This window comes from Lygodium microphyllum, chromosome 12 (assembly GCF_053477565.2).
Source record: "Lygodium microphyllum isolate KBCC chromosome 12, Lygodium_microphyllum_v1.1.10, whole genome shotgun sequence".
NCBI lineage: Eukaryota > Viridiplantae > Streptophyta > Polypodiopsida > Schizaeales > Lygodiaceae > Lygodium > Lygodium microphyllum.
The window spans coordinates 30131009-30151285 of record NC_141146.1 but is presented as its reverse complement, the minus strand read 5'-3'; the positions used below and the strand labels follow the sequence as shown (position 1 = coordinate 30151285).

General features: G+C 44.9%; 1 protein-coding gene across 3 annotated transcripts in view; it reads left to right on the top strand.

The window, feature by feature from the left end:
- Positions 1-20277, top strand: part of LOC148027593 (uncharacterized) — a 177837-nt gene that overhangs the window by 87304 nt on the left and 70256 nt on the right. For all 3 annotated transcript variants that reach the window (XM_087688924.1, XM_087688925.1, XM_087688926.1), the window contains one exon: positions 6409-6459. In XM_087688924.1, the coding sequence (XP_087545050.1) occupies positions 6409-6459 (51 nt within the window). The remainder of the gene's footprint in view (positions 1-6408; positions 6460-20277) is intronic.

Below are 20277 nucleotides of genomic sequence, written 5' to 3'. Positions count from 1 at the left end.
GCCTTCGCTAAGGCCTTATGGCCTTGTTATGACTCATCTTGGTTGATGGGTATATGTTATTGCCTTATGGACCTATGGGCTTGCCAAGGGTCTTATTGTCCATGACTACTAATCTACCTTCTCGTTTTAGTCTATCTATAAGGTTTGTCGATGGTTGCATGATTCAATCAATATGCCTCAAGCATGCTCTAGCCTCAATTGCTGCACGAGATTTGCACAAGAGAAGAAAGCATAGCTCCAATAAGAAGAGCTAGAGACAACTTTGATCCGGGAAATCCATCACCCTAGATAATTCCTTGATTTTCTCTCTAAATAGAATGGAAGCATCCTTTGATCTCATAATACGCTAGGCATTTGCATATGTAGTGCTCCTTTGTCTCTAGCTCTAGCTATCAGTGCTGGCAAATTTTGTCCTTCGAGGGGAGGGAGGTTGTGTTGTATTTTCCTCTCTTGATCCATAGATAGTGTGAGGACGTATGGAGCTGTCCAATAGTGCATTGGGAACCATGAGACGAGTGTGCATCCATGTATCTCAGATAAATAAAAAAGCCATGGAGACAAATGTGCAGAAGATGTTTTTGGTAGAAAGCCATTCTTGTCCCCAGATCCTCATTAGCTGTCACCCATGTCTTGGCTGTATGTAGCTGAACAATGTCCATCCTGATGATTCAGCTCCTCTCGGTTGAGCTCCAAGTGAGGCCAATCCAAGTTGTACTGTAGGGGTGGGAGGTGATCTCAAAAGAGGGTTAAGACATAGTCAGATGCATGTTGGTAGGAGTGGAGGAGAGAGATTCAATTTCTAGAGATCAATGGGATAGGGATGCCCCATATCCCTCTTCCTATTTCTATTTGTAGTAGCGCCATAAGCTCTTTTTTGACAGATCCACTAGTATTAGAAGCATCAGGGTGCCAATCCTTGAATCTTGATGGGTATGGGAGCAACTTTGAGACCTTTGTAGTGGCCATGAAGATATTTTGCAGAGCATTAGGTGCTTTATTTAATTGGCACGAGTCCTATGGTTTTTGGGTATGTGATACTAGGCAATCTGAATGGTAGTCACATGAGGATTTCACCTGCGTTCCTTGTGAGACTGTGGTGAGATATATTGGGTGCCATGGGGGAACAGACGTTACTTTAGAGCAACAGTTGACATCTCTTCTCTTGAGCATCAGATGGAAGCTCCATAGTGAGACTTTCATCAATAATGAGAGTGGTGGTCACCAACCAGGTCCTTGTGACCGTGTGGTAGATCACTTTCTATTGACATTCTCTAGGTCATGCATTGGTGAGATGAGATGCCTCATTAGGAACTTTATTTGGCTAGGAGGAGATGGGAGCCCGACTAGGGTGAAGGTGGCTTGTGATGTCCTTACATCATTGATCTAGAGGAGGCTTGGGAATCATAGACCCAAATACTCAGAATGGAGCCTTATTGGTGAAGCTCATTGTTAGGGGTCTACTTCTAGACAAGGAGCCTTGAAAGAAGATTTTGATATGGAGAATTTAATCTATTATACCTACAGGTCGAGGGCCATGGCAGCCTAGCATCCATTTGATCTTTGAGAACATCAAAACCAAGACCTAGGGAGGAAGTTTGAGTTTAGATTTGCAACCACCATCTTTAAAGCCTTGAGATCTCTTTAATCTAGCCTCTACTAGCTACCATGGATCATGATTGATGAAAAGAGCATTTAGCCTGTTCTCTGCAGTTAGTATTTGTGATAAGAGTCAGACCACAATATTGGAGAGAGGAGTTACCTATACACAGTTCAATGTAGGAAGGGTGAAAGGGCCAGAAGACATGCTGAGAGTACGTGCTAAAGAAGAAGAGGCTGGCAGAGGGGAGGGAGAGTGGCAGCAAGATACCTAGAGCAGAGTTGTGTGGGTACAGACAACACTGCTGTTGCTTTCTGCTTTGCTGGCTTCAGTCCAAGGCAACAAAACTTACTCTATTCTATTTTCTTTTTTTTACGAGAAAAGAAAATCTGTTAATAACACCTCGGAGAATCCCAACCACAATCTCCCCGCCCGATGTAAAATACAAAGTACTGAGTGACTCTGAAGAGTGTCTAAATACATTACTATAAAATGGTTTGTTTGAACAACCAATCTGGTGGTGGGTTATAATGCCCATGGAGAGTGTGGATGATCTGTATCCAAATCCTCAAAAAAGTCTGAGCTGTGGATACATCTCAAAGGTTAATGACGTGGCTGCACCTTGTGGTCAAGATGTACTAGGCTATAATACTAGCAATTGGTTTCCATCTGTAACAGTGTCCCTAAGTCCATTGTGCTTGCAAGGAGTCTAGAGTGAGAATCTTCCTCAAATGTTGTTGGAGAATGAGGAAAGATTGGCTCTCTGAATATCCTCATATCCGCATGCTAGGTCTCTATCTCTGGCCCAAGCTATAGCCCCCCAAGCCATGAGCATGGTCTCTGTTGTGCCATGAAATGTCATCCTAAAGGCTCTCCTCCAAACCTCTTGAACTCTAGGACACTCCCACAGGCAATGTCTCTATTTTGGCTATGGCTCACCACATCTCACACATGCCACTGGATCCTTGTCCTATCCAAGCCAAGTGCCAACTACTGCTAAGCTTCTATGGGCTAAGAGCCATAGGAAGAGGGATATCTTTGTAGGCCTAAAGCACTCATCTTGTCTCTTCAAAAAGTTTGATAAGAAATGCTCTAAGATGCCTTTCTGTGCCAATGGGAGGTGGTTGTTGGCTGTGCCTGAACCTCTGCATTTGTATCCTTCTCCCGAGCCTAATAGTATAGGCAAAGATCACATCACATGGTCTATCAAGAAAAGGATCTCTTCATACCCACTCCCTTGGATCCCAATGTAGCCTCCATAAGTGCCTCCTTTGATAAGCCCAATATCTCCATCCATTTATAAGATAGATGGTTGGATCTGGGTCAATGTGCCACTTCCTCTTGAGGTGTGCCACTACTCTAATCCTTTGCTTGGAGCATCTTGTGAACTCTGTGAGATCGAAGTCCTCTTGCTAAAGGCATCCATCCTCCTCTACCAAAGAAGTGCATGCCCTATCCTTGCTAGTCATAGTGATTGCTAGAAGGATGTTCCCTTTGAAAAAGAGACCAACCCAGGTCTGAGAAGTGTGCGTATCCATTCACCACTTAGGAGGTACTCCCTTTGGCACATCCTTGGGTTCCTTGAGACCCTGTAGTCTATGCCTTTGAATTCCTTGTGGTAGCTCTTAAAGTGTGTACTGGTCTCCCACTAAGACGATGAACTGTACAGAGTCCCCTCCAAGATAGGTAAGTCCCTTTGTGAAAATCTAATCCTCAAATGGGGACTGAAGAAAAGGGGCTGCATTCTCTTCTCTTCGGTTGTAGTGGGTGGTAGGCGAGAACAAACAGATCTGCATGGTCTGATATTAGCAGTTATTTTATAGATCCAACTTCAAAGCTCCTCCCTATGAAGAAATACCATAACATAGAAACATAAATGAAAGTGTGCAATAAAGCATAAAGTCAACAGAACATAGCTAGGGTTAGGGCAACTTAAAGACAATGAACACAGTGAAAATCTGAATGAAGGACTGAATACTGAATATAGAATGTTCATGTAGCAAACAAACCATGCAGGGAATGGAAATTGTACCCTGAACTCTCGTCTCTTGAGGATGAAGTCGGAGCTAATGAGCTCAAGTGTGTCTTGACAGATCCCCAAATGCAACAAGGCAGCCTCCAAGATGTGGGACAGCAGCAAATGCAGCAAGGGTGATACGGACAGGCAGAGGTTAGAGAACACTGCAAACGTAGTAGGCTGCTGATGATGTGACAGGCTGATGACAACAGAAACATAGGTATGATGATGTGGCAGTCCACACAACAGCCCCAGATTACAAATGCAGTAGAACAAGTTGTGAGTCGTAGATGATGCAAGAGATGCAGTAAACGCAGCAAAAACAACATAGACTATGCGATGGAGGTTGGAAACAGGTGCCAGATGGATGTAGACAATGTTGGGAAGCCTCGGCTGGATGTCCTCCGCAAATGGGGTGTGGCTACCAAAGCTAGATCACTTGAAACCTGCAAAAACGAGATTGGGCTGAATGGAAGGCAACCTACCTATTTATAGAAAGTTTCGGAACCTCGTACTTGGCTCCATTTTAAACTCTCTCGAACCGCGTACCATTTTAGTTTTTTCATTAATTAAGCATTTTCGGGGCTCTTTAAGAGGCTAATTCAACATGTAATAATTATTTTACCTCAACACCCCCTCTCAGGCCAAAAAATTGAGCTAGTAAGGAAGGCCAACCCAAAGTTTTATGTGTTTTGGTTTTTTTGTTTGTACCCCAAAGCATCCCACCCCAAAGCAACGAAGGAATTGGACAATAGATGCATGGTGGCTACCTATTGTCCTATCGAGGACTACAAAGGCCATGGTTATCTTACCAAGAGAGTCCTAGTGATCACCTGAGAGAGGCTAGGGCATCGGACAAAGGGCTCATGCAGCGAACAAACCATGAAGGGAATGAAAATTGTACTTGGACTGAGCTAGATGTAATGAGCTGGAGTATGTCATACTGTTGACAAATCTTGAAATGCAGCAAGGTAGCCTCCAAGATATCGGAGAATAGAAAACACAGCAAGGGTGATGCCGGGATTAGTGTCGGACAAGCAGAGGAGTGAGAAAACTACAAATGCAGCAGGCCAACGGCAGCAAAAACAGAGGTATGATGACATGGCATGCTGACAGCAGTAGAAATGCAGGTATCATGACGTGGCAGTCCGTTCAGCAGCCATACATCTCAAACGTAGTAGTAAAACGGGTGGCTAGCTGTAGATGTAGTAAACACAACAAAAATAGTGTAGACTACACCATGGAGGCTGGAAACAGGTGCCAAATGGATGTAAACAATGTCAGGTAGCCTTGGTTCAAATGTCCTCCATGAACGGGGTGTGGGAAGCGAAGATACATCACTTGAAACCTGCAAAAACGAGATTGGAATGTAGGGCGAATGGGCAACCCTGTCTCATTGATCTTTGGATGTTGAATCTCTCTCCTTTGGCTCCCCCGATCATAACCTCGCTGTGTGCTAATGAATGGGGAGCGGCTGCTCCCCTAACCCACTGCTCTAGGAATACCATCCCCAACATTGTGCCCTCCAACACCCAATCCACATAGTCATATGCCTTCTTCAAGTTGAGAAGGAGCACAATAAGATCATGATTCTTGGATCAAGCAAGAGCAGTGGACTCCCAAAATGTGAAGATGTTGTCTAAGATGTTGCGCTCTTGGACAGAACCAGTCTAGTTAGGGTTCATAATGTCTAGCATCAATGGGGTTAGTTTGAGACTTATTACCTTTACAGGGATCTTGAAGGCAGTTCGAAGCAAGGTGATCGACCTCCATTGTGTGATCTCCAATCCATCTCCGCTTCCCTTGGGATGACATGGATTAGTCCCTTGGAAAGTCTCTTTAGCATAACCCCTGATGCCATAATCTCCTAAAGCTGAGTTGAGGTCAGTGTTGATGAGATCCAAGTAGCTCATAAAGGACTTATCCAGTCCATCTTCTCTTGGGCACTTGCCCAAGGGTAGTACTAGAAGTGCCTTCTCCAGCTCCTCCTCTGTAAAGAAAGGCTGTTAGATATCTGCTCATCCTATCTATTACCAACCTCCTAGTGCACTACCATACTATCTCTCTATCCCTCTCATAGCCCGGGGGTCTAGTCATGGAGCCTAACAAGGCTGTATAGTACTGTGTAGCCACATGTCCTGCCTTTAGAGGGCCCTATGTAAAGGATCCATCAGCTCTCCTGAGTCTCTATAGACCCTGTCTAGAGTGCTTTTGGCCCTCTGCTGTGGAAAAGTCTCTGTTTACCTTGTCCCCAGATTGAGTTGAGAAGGAAGCTCTTGTGAGTTGTGTGTGAAACCTGCACTCTGATCTGGCTTCCTTCATGGCATCAATCTTTACTCTGGCAATGTGGATCCTCTCAACCACCCATCTGCACCCTGGGCATCTCATTCCAGTTTAGATGCCTATGAAAGAAATGTTTGGTATGTAAGCCATTGTCTCTCTCTTTTTGTGTTGGTGTTGTTTGCACAAGACAATGCAAACTTGAGGCGGTTCTTGGTTTTGACCCTCTGCTTTTTTTCTTGTGTTGTGTGTGGCTTGGTGGGGGGTTTGATATAGTGGAGCACCCCTAGCATATTTGAAAGGGGGCAGGGGTAATTCATGGAACAAGCCTAGTGTCTTTGAGACTCAAGATAGAAGTGATGATGTTGAAATAGGTCAACAGAGAAAAACATTAATAATGCAACATAACAGTGAGCACAGATGTGTGCAAATAGATTTCAAGCCTAAGCTAGTCTGATTTTATTATAGCATGCTTTTAGCAAAAGTCATAACATGTCCTTGTTTGTTTTTATAGCGACTGGATGGGTCTGAAATCAAACCTTCTGAAAGGATAAGAGCGAAACAGGTATTATTTTTCAACTTTTGAGTCATTATTTTCTTTCTTTTCATTTGTCTTGTTCTTCTTTTCTCTTTATCTCACCCAGTCCCTCTCTGTTTTTCATTTTTGTGGCAAGCAAATACTTACATCATCATGTACAATCACAATAGAAAGAGTAAACAGAAATGTAATTGTTTTTTGCTTTCCTCCTGTCCTTGACCTTGTCTTTCTTATATTCCTGCTCATTCCCTCACTGCTTTTTATTGTTTCTTGTCTGTGGCTGCTGTTTTGGCTTTTGCAACTTGCCTTATGAAACAGGTGAAGCTTCAATCTCCTCTCCAACTGCAGTTTTAGGCCTGCTTACCTTCATTTTTGTAGCCCCTCTGCTCAGTTTGTTTCGTCTTTTATTTGAGGAATCACACATAGTCAATTGATATTATAGGACTCTAAGGAAGCCACTCAGAAGCCTACAATTGCTATCAGTATTGACCTTTTCTTCTCTGCTACCATTTCGAACTCTGTTCATGAATGTATCATGGCTGAAGCTGATTGTCATATTTCTCCTTTATGAGCACTATGTGACAAACACCTTAACCCAGATATATGGCAAGAGACTTACAAAATGTACTCGTATTGCTCTAAACAGGTTTTTGCTGATTCATGCAGGTAATATTCTTATGCTTAGTCATGCTTTGTTAGCTATTCTTTAGCTGTTTGGTTAGTTTTTTGGTGGCCTAAACCTATATGATCTTAATACCCCTTCCCCTTCCTCTTAAAGAGATTTTGACATATCATTTGGAGTAGCTTTTCTCATGTCAATTTCATCACTGGTATTTAGCAGGTCATTGCAATGTAGTGGAACCCTACAGGATTGATTGCATGACTCTCTAGATTCTATATTTGTGGAGAAATCAGCCTTTCAAATTTCTTTAATCTTCATCAGAAAGATCCCTCATGGCTTAACTTATAGAGTCTTGGTGTTCTTCAGTTAGTCTGTTGTAAGCCCACTTAACTAACCATCAAGGTGGAGCCACCTTTTCATGAGTTGATCAAATCTATGGAGATGCCTTTTCCATCCATCAAGGTGGTTTCATTTGGGATTCTTTATGCACTACCTTCTCAGATTTGCCTTTTTAAAGGCATGTGGAATTTTCTAAATCTCCCCCTCAACAAGGGAGTGTCCTAAGCGTGCTTCTTGATTATTTTATCAAGGATCTTGATTTCCATGAACGCAAACAGCCTATTGCGAATGTCATTTGTTCCACTAGAGGATAGGGAACATCATTTGGCCATTTTTCCTCAAGATTTTGGTAAAATGTGGCATCAGTTAGCTAATGGATCGCTATTAGAACTTGGCTATTGAGAGCACAACTTAAGTTCTACCTTGGCCTCCACACAACACCTATACGAGTTGTTACTAGTTATTTTTGGGTAGCTGTCCATCAAGACGAGGCCATTCATGAGTGCCAACAAGTTGAGAAAAGTGGGAAGAAGAACATTTATTGAAGACAAGGAAGTACAATAGATAACTATTGCCTTTTGATTTATTTTTAAAAGAATAGAAAGTTTTATTAATGTCACATCGGAGAAATCTCTCAAAGGATAAATACGAAGTTTAAATAACCTACAAAGAGTAGTCGAGTAGATCATAAACACAATGGTTGTGTAAACAACCAATGTGGTAGGCTATAATGCCAAACCATATGAGAGGCCAGGTGATAGAAGGTGTCCTAATCCTAATGCCAAACCATATGAGGGGCTAGGTGAAAGAAGGCATCAGAATCCAAGTCTGCATAAAAGCATCTCTCCTCCTCCTCATGCTCTCTAATCCACCCTACAACCTTATGGATGATCTTTGTCCAAATTTGATAAAGAGTGTCCACAATGGAAGCACCATGGACGTCCATAGCATGGCTACACCTCATAGTCCAAATGTACCAAGCAATGATACTAGAAATCAACTCTCATCTTTGGTAGTGTCGTTGCATCCACTGTGCTTGCAAGTAATTAGGACTGGGAATCTTGTTCAAATGCTAGAAATGATGCAAAAAGAGTGGCTCCCCTAAAAATCCTCATATCCATATGTTGGGCCTTTGTTTGTGACCCAAGCTACTACCCCCCAAATTGCAAGCTTAGTCTCTGTTGTGCTGTGAAAGACCATCTTGAGGGCTCTTCTCCACACTTGAGCTTTGAGACAATCCATAGATGGTGCATCTACATGCTTCTAACACACCACATCTTATACATGCCATTGAGGCCCTATCATCTACATGAGCCATGTATCAACTGCTATGCTTCTGTGAGCTGCTAACCATGGGAAGAAGGAAATCTTGCAAGTCCTAAAGCTCTTATTTAAACTCCTCTAAAAGACTAAGAAATGTGATTTGAGATACCTTGTTTGTGCTAGTGCGGAGTGGTTGCTGGCTGTGCTTCGATATCCTACTCATTTGACTCCTCCTCCTTGGTTTGATGGTGTAGCTAAAGAAGGCCACATGGCATGGTCACCAAGGAATGGGTCTCTCCAAATCCACTCCTCTAGATACCGCTATAATCTCTGAAGGGGGCTCTAATGAGCCTGATGCCTCCATCCACCAATCAAGGGACCGGGTATCGATTGTTCATGTATCTAGAGCAGCCTATAACCTATGTCAAATCCAAGTCCTCTTTGATAGCCACCATCCTCCTCCACCTTGAAAGTGAAGATCGTGCCTCTAGTAGTTGTGATGACCTCAAGAAGGATGCCCCCTTGGAAGAGACCAATCCACCTCTAAGAAGTGTATTTTTCCTCCACTTATTGGAGGGGCTTCCTTTGTCATGATGTCTACCATAACTCTAGCACCTTTGAGGGCCAATAGTCTTTTGACTTTGGATTTCTTGTAGTAGCTATTGAAAATCAAACCAATCTTCCATTGGGAAAGCAACTTGCATGGAGTAAATAAGTCCTCTATCCGAGAGTATGTCCATCCTCTAATCTTAGGTAGTAGTGATTGAAGGACACGACTGGAGGTCGGAGTGCTTCATCATCTTGGGAGTGGCGGCCAGAGGTCATATCTGGAGGACTTTGTAAGTTTTTCTTTTGTTCTGCTTGCTTATTTTTTTGCAATATCCCTTGTACTGACAATCGTGTTTTTAACAATTGTATTTTGTTTTCTTTGTAGCACTCCATTACAAACCGCGATCCCATCGGCCTAGAGACTCAATATGCAGAGAGGCACGGTCTCACTGCATTGATCAACCGATTGTATGGACACAGTGGCCCTGTATGCCACTCATGCTTCTTGTCCATAGTTACTAAGTTTAATTAAAATTTGACCTCAAAGCTCCTCCTTAAGTCTTTGTTCCTCATGTCCTTAATAATGTAGTGAATGCTAGGCTACCATGGTCCTCGAGATGTAGTTGCAATGGACTAAAGCCACCATAGTAAAGCTTTATTCCAAGCTCTTACCTTAGAAGATCTTGACAATGAGCTTAATCAATAAGCCTTTCATGTGGCTATTTGGATCTATGATCCTTAGCCTCCTTTCTAACCAGCTTGGAGAATAACTCAAGATACCTTTGCCTTGGTCTAGCTCTTGGCTCTTTCTAATCAAATGAAATTCCTGACAAATCCCTTCACCTGGCCAATGCATGACCTAGAGAATGCCCAATAGAAAGTACCACATGTTCATAACAAGGACTTGTGTGGCAACCACCACTCTTCCTACTAATGAAAGCCTCATAGAGCTTTAGGAAAGGAGCTTCTATCTAATGCTCAAGAGAAGAGGTGCCAATGGTTTCTCCCCAGTAGTGCAATACAACATGGCTGTACACATTCTTGTTTGATTGATCTTTGAATACTAGATCTCTCCCCTCTAGCCCCATAGGCAAGGATATATGGCAATGTTCTAAAGAATAAAGGGATGAACTCCTTTGATCCATTGGTCATGGCCTTTGCAAGCTCAATCATCATGGTATATGTGCGGAAGATGTGGCATGTGTAGTTGCAGATTCGCAGGCTATTTTAGATGCAAAACTTTGGCATGTACATTTTGGTTATTTGAGTTTTGCTAGTTCGCTGCGCTTGGGGAAAAGTGATATGGTATACCGTATCTTCATTGGCTACTCTTGAGGCACTTGGAAAACACATTTGTAAAAGTTGCATATTGGGAAAAATGCAACGACGTTCATTTCCAAAAGATGTTATAGTGAAAGCTGCTTGCAAATTGTAGCTTGTACATAGCAATGTCTATGGTCCAATGTAAACAACATCATTCAGCGACTACTTGTACTTTGTGACTTTCATTGATGACTATTGTAGGCATGCATGTGTGTATGGTTTGAAAGCTAAGTCCGAAGTATTTTTGTGCTTTAAATAGTTTATCAGCATGGCTGGAAATTTGTTGAGATGTAAAGTGGGCACTCTCTATTCAGATCAAAGGGGGGAGTATATGCCTAAGGATTTTAATGCGTATTTGGCTGAATGTGGAATAAAATACCAATGTATAGTGCTGTATACAACTTAGAAAAATGGTGTAGCTAGGAGAAATAACAGATAACTCATGGAGATAGCCATAGTTGCATTTGTACTACGTACGGACTAGTTTGTTCCGTACAGTTCGTATTGTATCGTATGGTACGTATCCGTACCAATTTGTACAAAAATGCAGGCTTTTTTTGGTCTATGAAGACTAGAACACACAATATATTCCAACTCCTAAGCCTTATGTTTATTATAATAATTTCAAGTCTCTCTCACTCTCTTTCTCTCTCACTACTTTCAAGATGAATATGCAATTCCAAGAGCATCCTTCCCTCTCCCCCCCCCCCCCCCCCCCCCCCGCCTTCTCTCTCTCTCTCCCCACAAGCTGCCAAGCCTCTCTCTCTCTCTCACACACACACACACACACACAAAAGAAGAAGAATGAAGAGCCTCTTTATCCATCCACCCTAAACTTTGCTTTGTTGTATGATGTATTACGCATACACTCCCATCTGTCTTCTAGAAGCGTGGCACATGTTGTGCAGTTTTACCTTGTTACCCTCATGTATTCATCCTATTGACTCAAGTGACATTGCTATTTTAGCTCTAAACATGTGTTCTGCTATCTATAATCCAAAATAACCAAGTTTTTGTTTTATTTTCATACTAATATTGTACCATACCTTATAAAATCATAGGGTACCAATTAGTACCGTATTTTATCGTACTGTACCGTACCATACCTGACAACCCTGGAGATGGCACAACGTATGATTAAGAGTCAAGCTTTGCCACAGTTTTTGGCTTGAGGTTGTTTTATGTGTAGCCTCTGTAATTAATAGGTGTCCCACTACAGCCTTGCAGTCTATCACTCCTAATGAGCCTTGGCATGGCAAAAAGCTATTTATGGCTCGCTCACTATTTTTGGTTGCTTGGCTTATGCTTTGGTTCCAATACAGCAATACAAGAATTTGGATGACAAGCTTGTAAAATGTATTTTTGTTGGGTACAATAATGAAAGCAAAGGTTACAAGTTATATCATCCACAAAGTAAGTGTATCTTGATCAGCCGTGATATTGTCTTTGTGGAAGATGTTGTTCAACCTTTACTTTCATGTACTAAAGAGCTAGACATATGGAGGGTGTTTCATCAGGGGGTCTACCTTGGATTTGACTCCTACTTCATAAAGGGTTGTCAATTCAGCTTTGTTGAATGTTGTTCAACCTTTACTTTCATGTACGAAAGAGTTGTGGATGTATGCTCATAGGGTATCCATGACACTTTGTTGCCTCTTTTTGGTGGTGTGTAGTCACATGCAATACCAAGCGAGGCATTTTTCAGTCGATGCAAGTTCTCATGATAGATACTTTGGGTCTATGATCCCAAGCCCTCCCTCTGACTGATGTTGGATGATGGTCACCCACGCCACCTTGGCCCTGGAGTCCCTAGAACCGTTGGACCCGGCCCAGTGAAAATTCTGCACTAGGCAGCGAAGCTGAACTACTCAGGACGAGGAGAAGCACCAACATGAAGTAATGTACCAGGCCGTCACTAGGAGGACCTAGTTAACCACTAGGGCTTGGCCCGCTAGGGAAAGGCGAGCAATAATCCGATAAGTCAGCTTCCACCGAATAGAGTCGAGGACGAGAAGAAAGTGCTGGGCAGGAGTGATGTCTGCCTTTGCACATCCATCTAAATCCCAAGGGGACACCCCACTCCGTGAGGAAACCAACCGTAGTTGATTTTCGCTCCTGCTGCAGTGCAAAACACCTCGAGAGCTAGTCTCACTCTATCCAGTATCAACTCATCGTCCTCTATGTAGAGTGTTGTATCATCTGCATACTGTGAGTCCAGTAGCTCCATCTTCTCTCTCACCGGTAATCGGAGGCTACGTAATCCACTCACACGTGACCTGATGAAGTAGGACATGGCCTCTGCAAAGAGTAGGAACAGATACAGGGCCAGAGGGTAACCTTGCTTGACTGCTCTCTCCAATTGAAACTCCTCCCCTCGCTTGCCACCTATGAGAACCCTGCTGGTAGCCAATCCGTAAAGTGCAGAGACCTAGTGGATCCATGCTGAGGGAAAGCCCAACCTCACCATGGTGCCCTCTAAGAAGTCCCAATCAACCTTGTCATGGGCTTTCTCGAAATCTAGGAGTAGTACCGCCAATGCCTAACCACTGTGCTGGGCCTACTCTGTCGCCTCAAAGAAGATGAAGACATTGTCTAGGATGCTCCTACCCTCCTGGACAAACCCTGTCTGTGTCATGAATGATGTTTGGAAGCATAGGGCGGAGTCGCCTACCAATCATCTTGGCCAGTGCCTTATAGACCATTGACAACAGGGTGATCGGTCTCCACTGGGATAGCTCCAACCAGTCTCCCCCTTTGGGGAGGAGACTAATAAGACCTGCCGATAGACTCCCTAGCATCCATCTTGAACTGAAGATCTCTTGGAAGGCCAGTAGTAGGGAGTCCTTCACCACCTCCCAATAGGTAGTGAAGAAGGCCTTGGAAAGGCCATCCTCTCCGAGGCATTTCTTCCCGTCTTGTGCATGGAAAGGCTCCTCTAGTTCCTTCTCTGTGAAGGGGTCTAGAAGGGAGCGTCCCATCTCCTCTGTAACGAGGGACGGGATGTGATCCCAGACCTGCTGTCTGCATCACTATCCTCTGGTTGAGGAGGTCTCCTGCTAGAAAAGGCGTTTGTAGTAGTTAGTGGCAATCTCCATCACCTCATCTAGGCTAGAGCGAATCCTCCCATACTGATCCCAGAGGCTGCGTATTTGCTCTCTCGAGGTGCGGGGCTGATGCACTTGAAAGAACTCCCTACGCATCATGTCCCCCTTCTGTGCCCAAAAGGCTGCTGAGGTGCGGAATGAAAACTCCGAGCGCTTGTCCTCTTGGCCAGTGAGGGCCGCTCATACGCACACCCCCTGTGTGTGGAGGATGGGATCCCCTGGTGCCTCTTATAGGAGTCTCTATGTGGCTGCTAGGTCCTGTCGGAATGCTCTCTCCTCCTCCCAGATCCGCTTCCTTGCTTGTAGGTCTGTATTTGCCTCCTAGCAGATACTGCTCGACTTGGCTAGGGCCTCTGCAACCTCCTTTGCGATCTCGTCCCTCCTGTCCCACTCCCTAGTCCAAATCTGCTTAATCTGTCTCTTCACCTTCTCCCTCTTGTAGGGCGAGTCAGGGATCTAACAGGATGGTGTGTCTAGGGCAGAGGCTGGGGCATCAAGTGTCAGGAGAGCCAGGCAATGATCAGACAAAGTGGTGCCTGCCAACTGCCCTACTTGGCCTCTGTGAGACCACCCCCACTCTCCTACATAAAACTTGTCTTGCCGCTCCAGCAAAACTCCGCCTAGCCGCTTGTATCCCCAAGAGAAGTCGAGCGACCTCTCCCTCCTGTGGAAAGAAGGGTCTCTCCAAGCATCGCGTGGTCCTATTGCCATTAGGAAGACCTTCCATACCTACCCATGCCCTGGTAGTTCTGCCTCTACCTTGGTGGTCCTCTAAGGCCTCCAGGTTGTTGAAATCTCCTCCAACAATCTAGGAGTCCACCTCTGGGAGTCTTGCTGCGATCTCCACCTAGAACCTACTGCGTGCACTAACCTTAGTAGGGGCATAGACATTGAGGACTCCAAGATAGGAGTCCCCAATGTCCAATCTGATCCATAGAACCCTCCTTGTCACAATCGTCCCATGGTCTCATATCCAAGCGGTTAGGCTCGGGCCAATAGAGGTGCATACGCCTCCACTCTTGCTGTGGGCACTCATGGCGTGCTCCCAGTAAGTGTGTGAACTACCTGGGAGTACCTTCCCTACCCGCTGGGCCTGCTGGCCAAGAGAGAGCTTGCAAAGGTAGGATGTTGATTTGTTTGGCGAGGGTTGGCTGCAGCTCCTGTCAAACAATCAACTTCCTGGAACCATATGCCCCACTGTAGTGGAGGTTGTTCACATTCCAGAATGCAAGATGTAAACTCATAGGGAAGCCGACGGCCGACCGAATAGGCATCTGTTCGGTGTGGAAGCTGCTGACGAAGAAGAAAGGCATGGACAGTGAACTCCATTCCCCCATGGTAGCCCTCAGCCGGACCATGGTGGTGATAGATGCACTTGGTGGTACCACCATAGCATCTATCAGCCGGCTGAGAGGTGTGACTATGGACATTGGTAGAAACGGGCTGCTTGTGCCAAGGGCCACTCGATCACATCCATCGGAGCTCTCCACTATCGAGGGGCTCGAAAGATAATGCCCCGTCCAACCAATTAATGTCCATCATACAACTTGGCCAATGTTGGGAGAAGAGTGCTAATCCTCCTCCTCCCATCCATTGGGAGATGTGATCTGGCACCTGATTCTTCTAGCTTTCCTTGGGATTTTTTTTTCTAAGTCTCCTTTTTTAGATCTAAATTCTTATTAGTCTTCCTCTATTAGATCTTTCCTTGGTTATCATTAGTCTTTGTTCACAATCTTGCTCATAACCCTCGTTAAAGGTTGGTCGCTTGACCTTATTAGGAGGCTTGACTATTTTTTCTAGACTTCTATATGTTGAAAAATGGTAAAACTTTTCCTAATTTGTGGAAACTAAGTTGGAACCTTGGAAATCACAATTTCTACCTTGAAAGTTACATGCGTTAACAAGGCTAGTATTTTTCCTAGGAAGTTTTTAAGACTTTTATTTTTTCTCAAAAGAGAATTATATCATCCTTTTGGTTACTTCATGACTTGTGTTTCACTTTTTCATGTTGGCAAAGTGAATTGATTCACCTCCTCTATTTGTGTCATCGTCCAGTCTCATGTATGAGAGGTCTGAAGGAAGAACGCATAGTTTGGTCCATCCGGTGCTACTAGTAGATGGACCTTGTTGCTCCTTGATTTGCGTACCACAAAGATTCCCACCACCAGAGATAGTGGGAACTCTCCGCACTCCGCAACTCTCAAGTAAGACTACGGACCACTGCAAAAAAACTTTGGTGGTTGAAATTGTGCCTATCTCGGGAAAGTGTGATAGGCGGCATGGGTAGATGAGCTCGTGGCTGTGTGGGGAGAGGGGGGCTAGGCTATTGGCGAGTGGAGGATGTCGGCATATGGGGCTCCTCACCTCCTGTGGGGGAAGGGGGTGTCACCTGTACTGGGTGGGGATCAGGGGGATTGATCGGCGGGGGCGATGGTGGGGAGGGGGAGGATCGAGGGGTGGGGTGGTCGGCAGCACAAGGTCGGTGTTTGGGGGGGGGGGCCAGTGGCTGTAGTGGCGGGGGGGGGGGGGGGGAAGGGGGCTGTGGGATAAAGTCGGGGGGGACGGGGACCGTGGGGTTGGGGGGGGGAGGGTGTGGGGCCTCAAGATGAAGGAGGCGGGGGACGGTGTGGGGGAGATACGAGGGCGGCGGGGGGGGGGGGGGGGTGCAAGCGTGGGGTAGGTACTAGGGTGTAGGGGAGGTACCAGGGCGGGGGGGGGGGGTGACCACGGCGGGGGGAGTTGCCAGAGTGGAGGGGAGGTACCAAGGTGGGGGGGGGGGGGGGGTTGACCAGGTGTGGGGGAGTGGTAGGGCGGAGGGGGTGACCAGGTGTGGGGGTGAGCGCAGGGGAGGCAGCACGATGGACAGGGGAGAGCTGGTAGGAGGGAGAGGCGCAACGCACCGCATGGAGGGTCAGATAGGAGGAATGGGGTTAGCGGGGGGTGCAAAGCAAGTCAACGGTGTGACGGGTGGGAGATGGTGCTCTCTTTAGAAGTATTTGCGTGGAAAGAAAATCTAGAATCTCTATATAATATAGCATCTTGACTTGGAGATATGTTGTCTTTGATGTGAGGGACATCATGTAGCCCCGTGCACCAGTGGAGGTCTCTCCATCTACCTCTAAGCCTATAGTTCTGCATTGAGCTAGGCCTACTCCTATTTCCTAACCAACTTACAGAGGCTTTAACTCCATAGCCTCCTCCCAGGGACTGGTTATTTCATTGGTACTAGTAAACCATGTATAATTTAGGAATCCTTCCACTGAATACTAGCCCAAAGGGACCAAGAAGTTTTCCTAGGCTTGTGCCTACCACTTTATCCATGTCTATTTTTATGGCACATTACATAGTGTGTTTTGAGATGAAACATTGGGAGGAGGCTCTAAAGCACCCTGACTGGCAAACAACCAAGGAGAAGGAGCTAGCGAGTCTAGAGTTGAATGGAACTTGGACCTTGGTGGAGTGTTTAGGCTACAAGAATGTCATTGGTACCAAATGGTCTTTTGCACTGAACTAAAAGTTGATGAAACTTTGGGTAAACACAAGGGTCGCCTTGTAGCACAAGGGTTTTGACAGAAATATGACATAGATTATGAAGAAACCTTTGCATCAAGTACATAGTTAACATCTTTTCGTCTACTACTTGCAGTGGCCTCTCACTATAGATGGATGATCTGTCAAATGGACATCAAGAGTGCCTTTCTAAATGGATACTTGGATGAGGTCTACGTGGAGCAACCACTTCGATTTATTTTTCCAAGCCTTGTGGGTAAGGTCTTGCATTTGTGGAAAACTCTTTATGGGCTGAAGTACACACTATGATCTTGAGCCCATAGGATGAATGATTTTCATGGATCATGTAGTTTCTATTCTACCTGGTTCACCCCAAATCCTTATCTCAAAATAATTGTGGAAAAATCTATATGGGCTGAAGCAAGTGCCATGCTCTGGGTTCCATAGGATTTGATGATCACGGGCTTGGATGCTGCTACTATTGCATATCTTGAGATACAACTTTGTTCTACCTTTGAGATACCTGATCTTGGTTTCTTATCTTATTTTGTCGGTCTGGACATTGTATAGCATGGGGAGGGCATCTTTTTATCCTCACGAAAAGGTTGTCCTTGAGTTAGTGAATCAACATTGCTCACATGAGACATGGCTAGTGGCCATACGTCTATATCCTAATGTGAAGCTATCAAAGAACTCCCATGCATACCCCTTTGACGAGCATACCTATTGATTGTTAGTGGAAAAGCTCCCATGGCTCATTCATTCTAGGCTAGATATTGCATACTCAATTTCCATACTCGATCAACAATTTAATGCACCAAAAATGTGTCAGTGGATCTTCTGTTTATGTGTGTTAAGATATGAAAAGTTACTATGCTTATGGTTTATGTATTAGTGAAGAACTAACCTTGTAGGGATACACTAATTCTGATTGGGATGGAGACTTGGATACCGGCGTTCCCATGGCAGCCACATGTTCTCCCCAAGCTTGGATCGGACCATTCGGTCAGCTGGAAATGTGACATTGTTACTGCATCTTCCACCAAGGTTGAGTATCATGCTCTCTATAATGGCACCACCAAGGTCATGTATTTGAGGAGTTTGTTGGCAAAGTTGGAGTATCCATGTCATTTCTTGACAATGATATATTGTGACAACCAAAGTGCCATTGTACTTGCTGCTTACAATCCCATCAGTAGATCGAAGACAAGTATGTCGAGGTCCATAGTTCACTATCATTTTAGTAGAGAGTAGGTGGAGCTAGGCACCATTCACCTAGATTTCGTGCCATCACCCAACAATCTCACTCACAACTTGACCAAACTAGTGAACCACCCGATCCTGAAGGATTGCTTTCCTTGGATCGATAATAGTTTGGTACTCCCTCCCCTTCAAAATTTGCTTGATGGGGAGATGGGGGTCCCCCTAGCTTTCCCTTTCATAATCCAATGATAAGAGTGGTGGCTATCATTATTTGTATGTGCCTTGATGATCATAATTGTAAAAGGGCACTTGGGCTATTGAACCCATGAGGGCATTATCCAAGTGGTACCAATGCACCTATACTTAGCATTTTGTTTGAGCACGCTACCTTGCATACTCCATACATAGGTATTGTGTTTATGTACGACTGGTGTGCTTTGGATGGGAGAAAAACATTTATGTCAGCGCCCATCCAAGGATGAAAACTCCTTGCATTTGTGTTAGCATACTCCCTTTTTACCTCTTCATAGTGTGGTCGACTTTGGATCCACCATTCATAGTGTCTCATATGTGCGTCTATTATGGAAGTATGTAGCAATTACCTCTTTATTACCCTCACCATACACCTCATCATTACCTCTTTGATACTTCATCCCATGTCTTGGGTACAACCCTTTTTGGCCTAAGGGGGGGTGTTGAGGCACTAATTTTAGTGTTTTCACCCATAACTAAGCCCTCTTAAACTAGCCCCAAAAGCACGTTAATGCCTATTTATTATTATTATATGGCTTTTCTTTGGCAGTAGGTCAAGTGCACCCCAAATCCTTTTAGGAGCCTATGTGAATGTATCTCTTTCCCTCATTCCATTTATTCCAGCCATCTACTGTCAGCCCTCTCCATGGGCTGCATTGTCTATACCCCTTCTTGGTGGATGCCCCAATTCATGGTGCTTCTTGGAGTGCTGCCTCAGCATTCCATGCAGTCCTCCAACTGGGAAACCTGATTTGAGGAGCTTCCATCACATCTTCATTATGTGTCCTCAGCAAGGCTACCAGTTTCAGCACCTGTTCCTGCTTCATTGTCACCATCAGACAACCTGCCACCTGTTTGTGACCATTCAGCGGCCTGTCACCGCCTGAGACAACTGCACTTGCTGCTTTTCAGGGTCTCCTCAGCATCTACTGGCACTCCTACAATAGTCGTCTACTATTTTGGACCTGCGGTCTGCTTCCAGGGGTTGACTGCTGCCTGCTTCCGTGTATGCTTTACTGCCAGGCAGACTGCCCTGCTTCTGCCCAATCTCCTACTACTATACCGATAAGCTGGCATCATCATCCACTCAGACAGATCTGCATTCCAGCAGTCTGTGCTGACTAAACTACTCTCTCCTTCACTCAAACATCTCCAGAGACTGCTGCTGCATTTTGTGATGCATTCAAAGGACACACTTTTGGAGTTGTCATTATTGTCTTTGAACCCCCCTTCAGCTCATCTCATTGCTGGTCCCATGAGACATTGAGGTTTGAGGCCCATTGTAGAAACAAGAGGCATCCGGAATTATTTCATCAATATTTGCAAGGTGCTCTGTTTTGTCCTTGGCACTTGTAATGTAGGCATCCATTGATTGCCCTTTGTCATGTGCTCCATCTCAAGTTGTTTGCACAAATTGGCTACACGAGCCTCATTGCGCACTTGATACAATGCAACAAGCTTATTCCAAGCATCCTTGGCTGTTGTCCACGACTGAATATGTGGAATAACCTGTCTTTTACATGAGAGTGCAATCAGAGCATGAGCCTCGTGTCACGCCCATGCCATCTCAATTGATTAGTAGTGGGAAGTGCAACAGGGGCTACAATAGAAGATCCACTTGTGACAGTGGATGAATTAGATGAACTTGCAGCATTTTGTGAAGGTGGGCACACAAGCCTA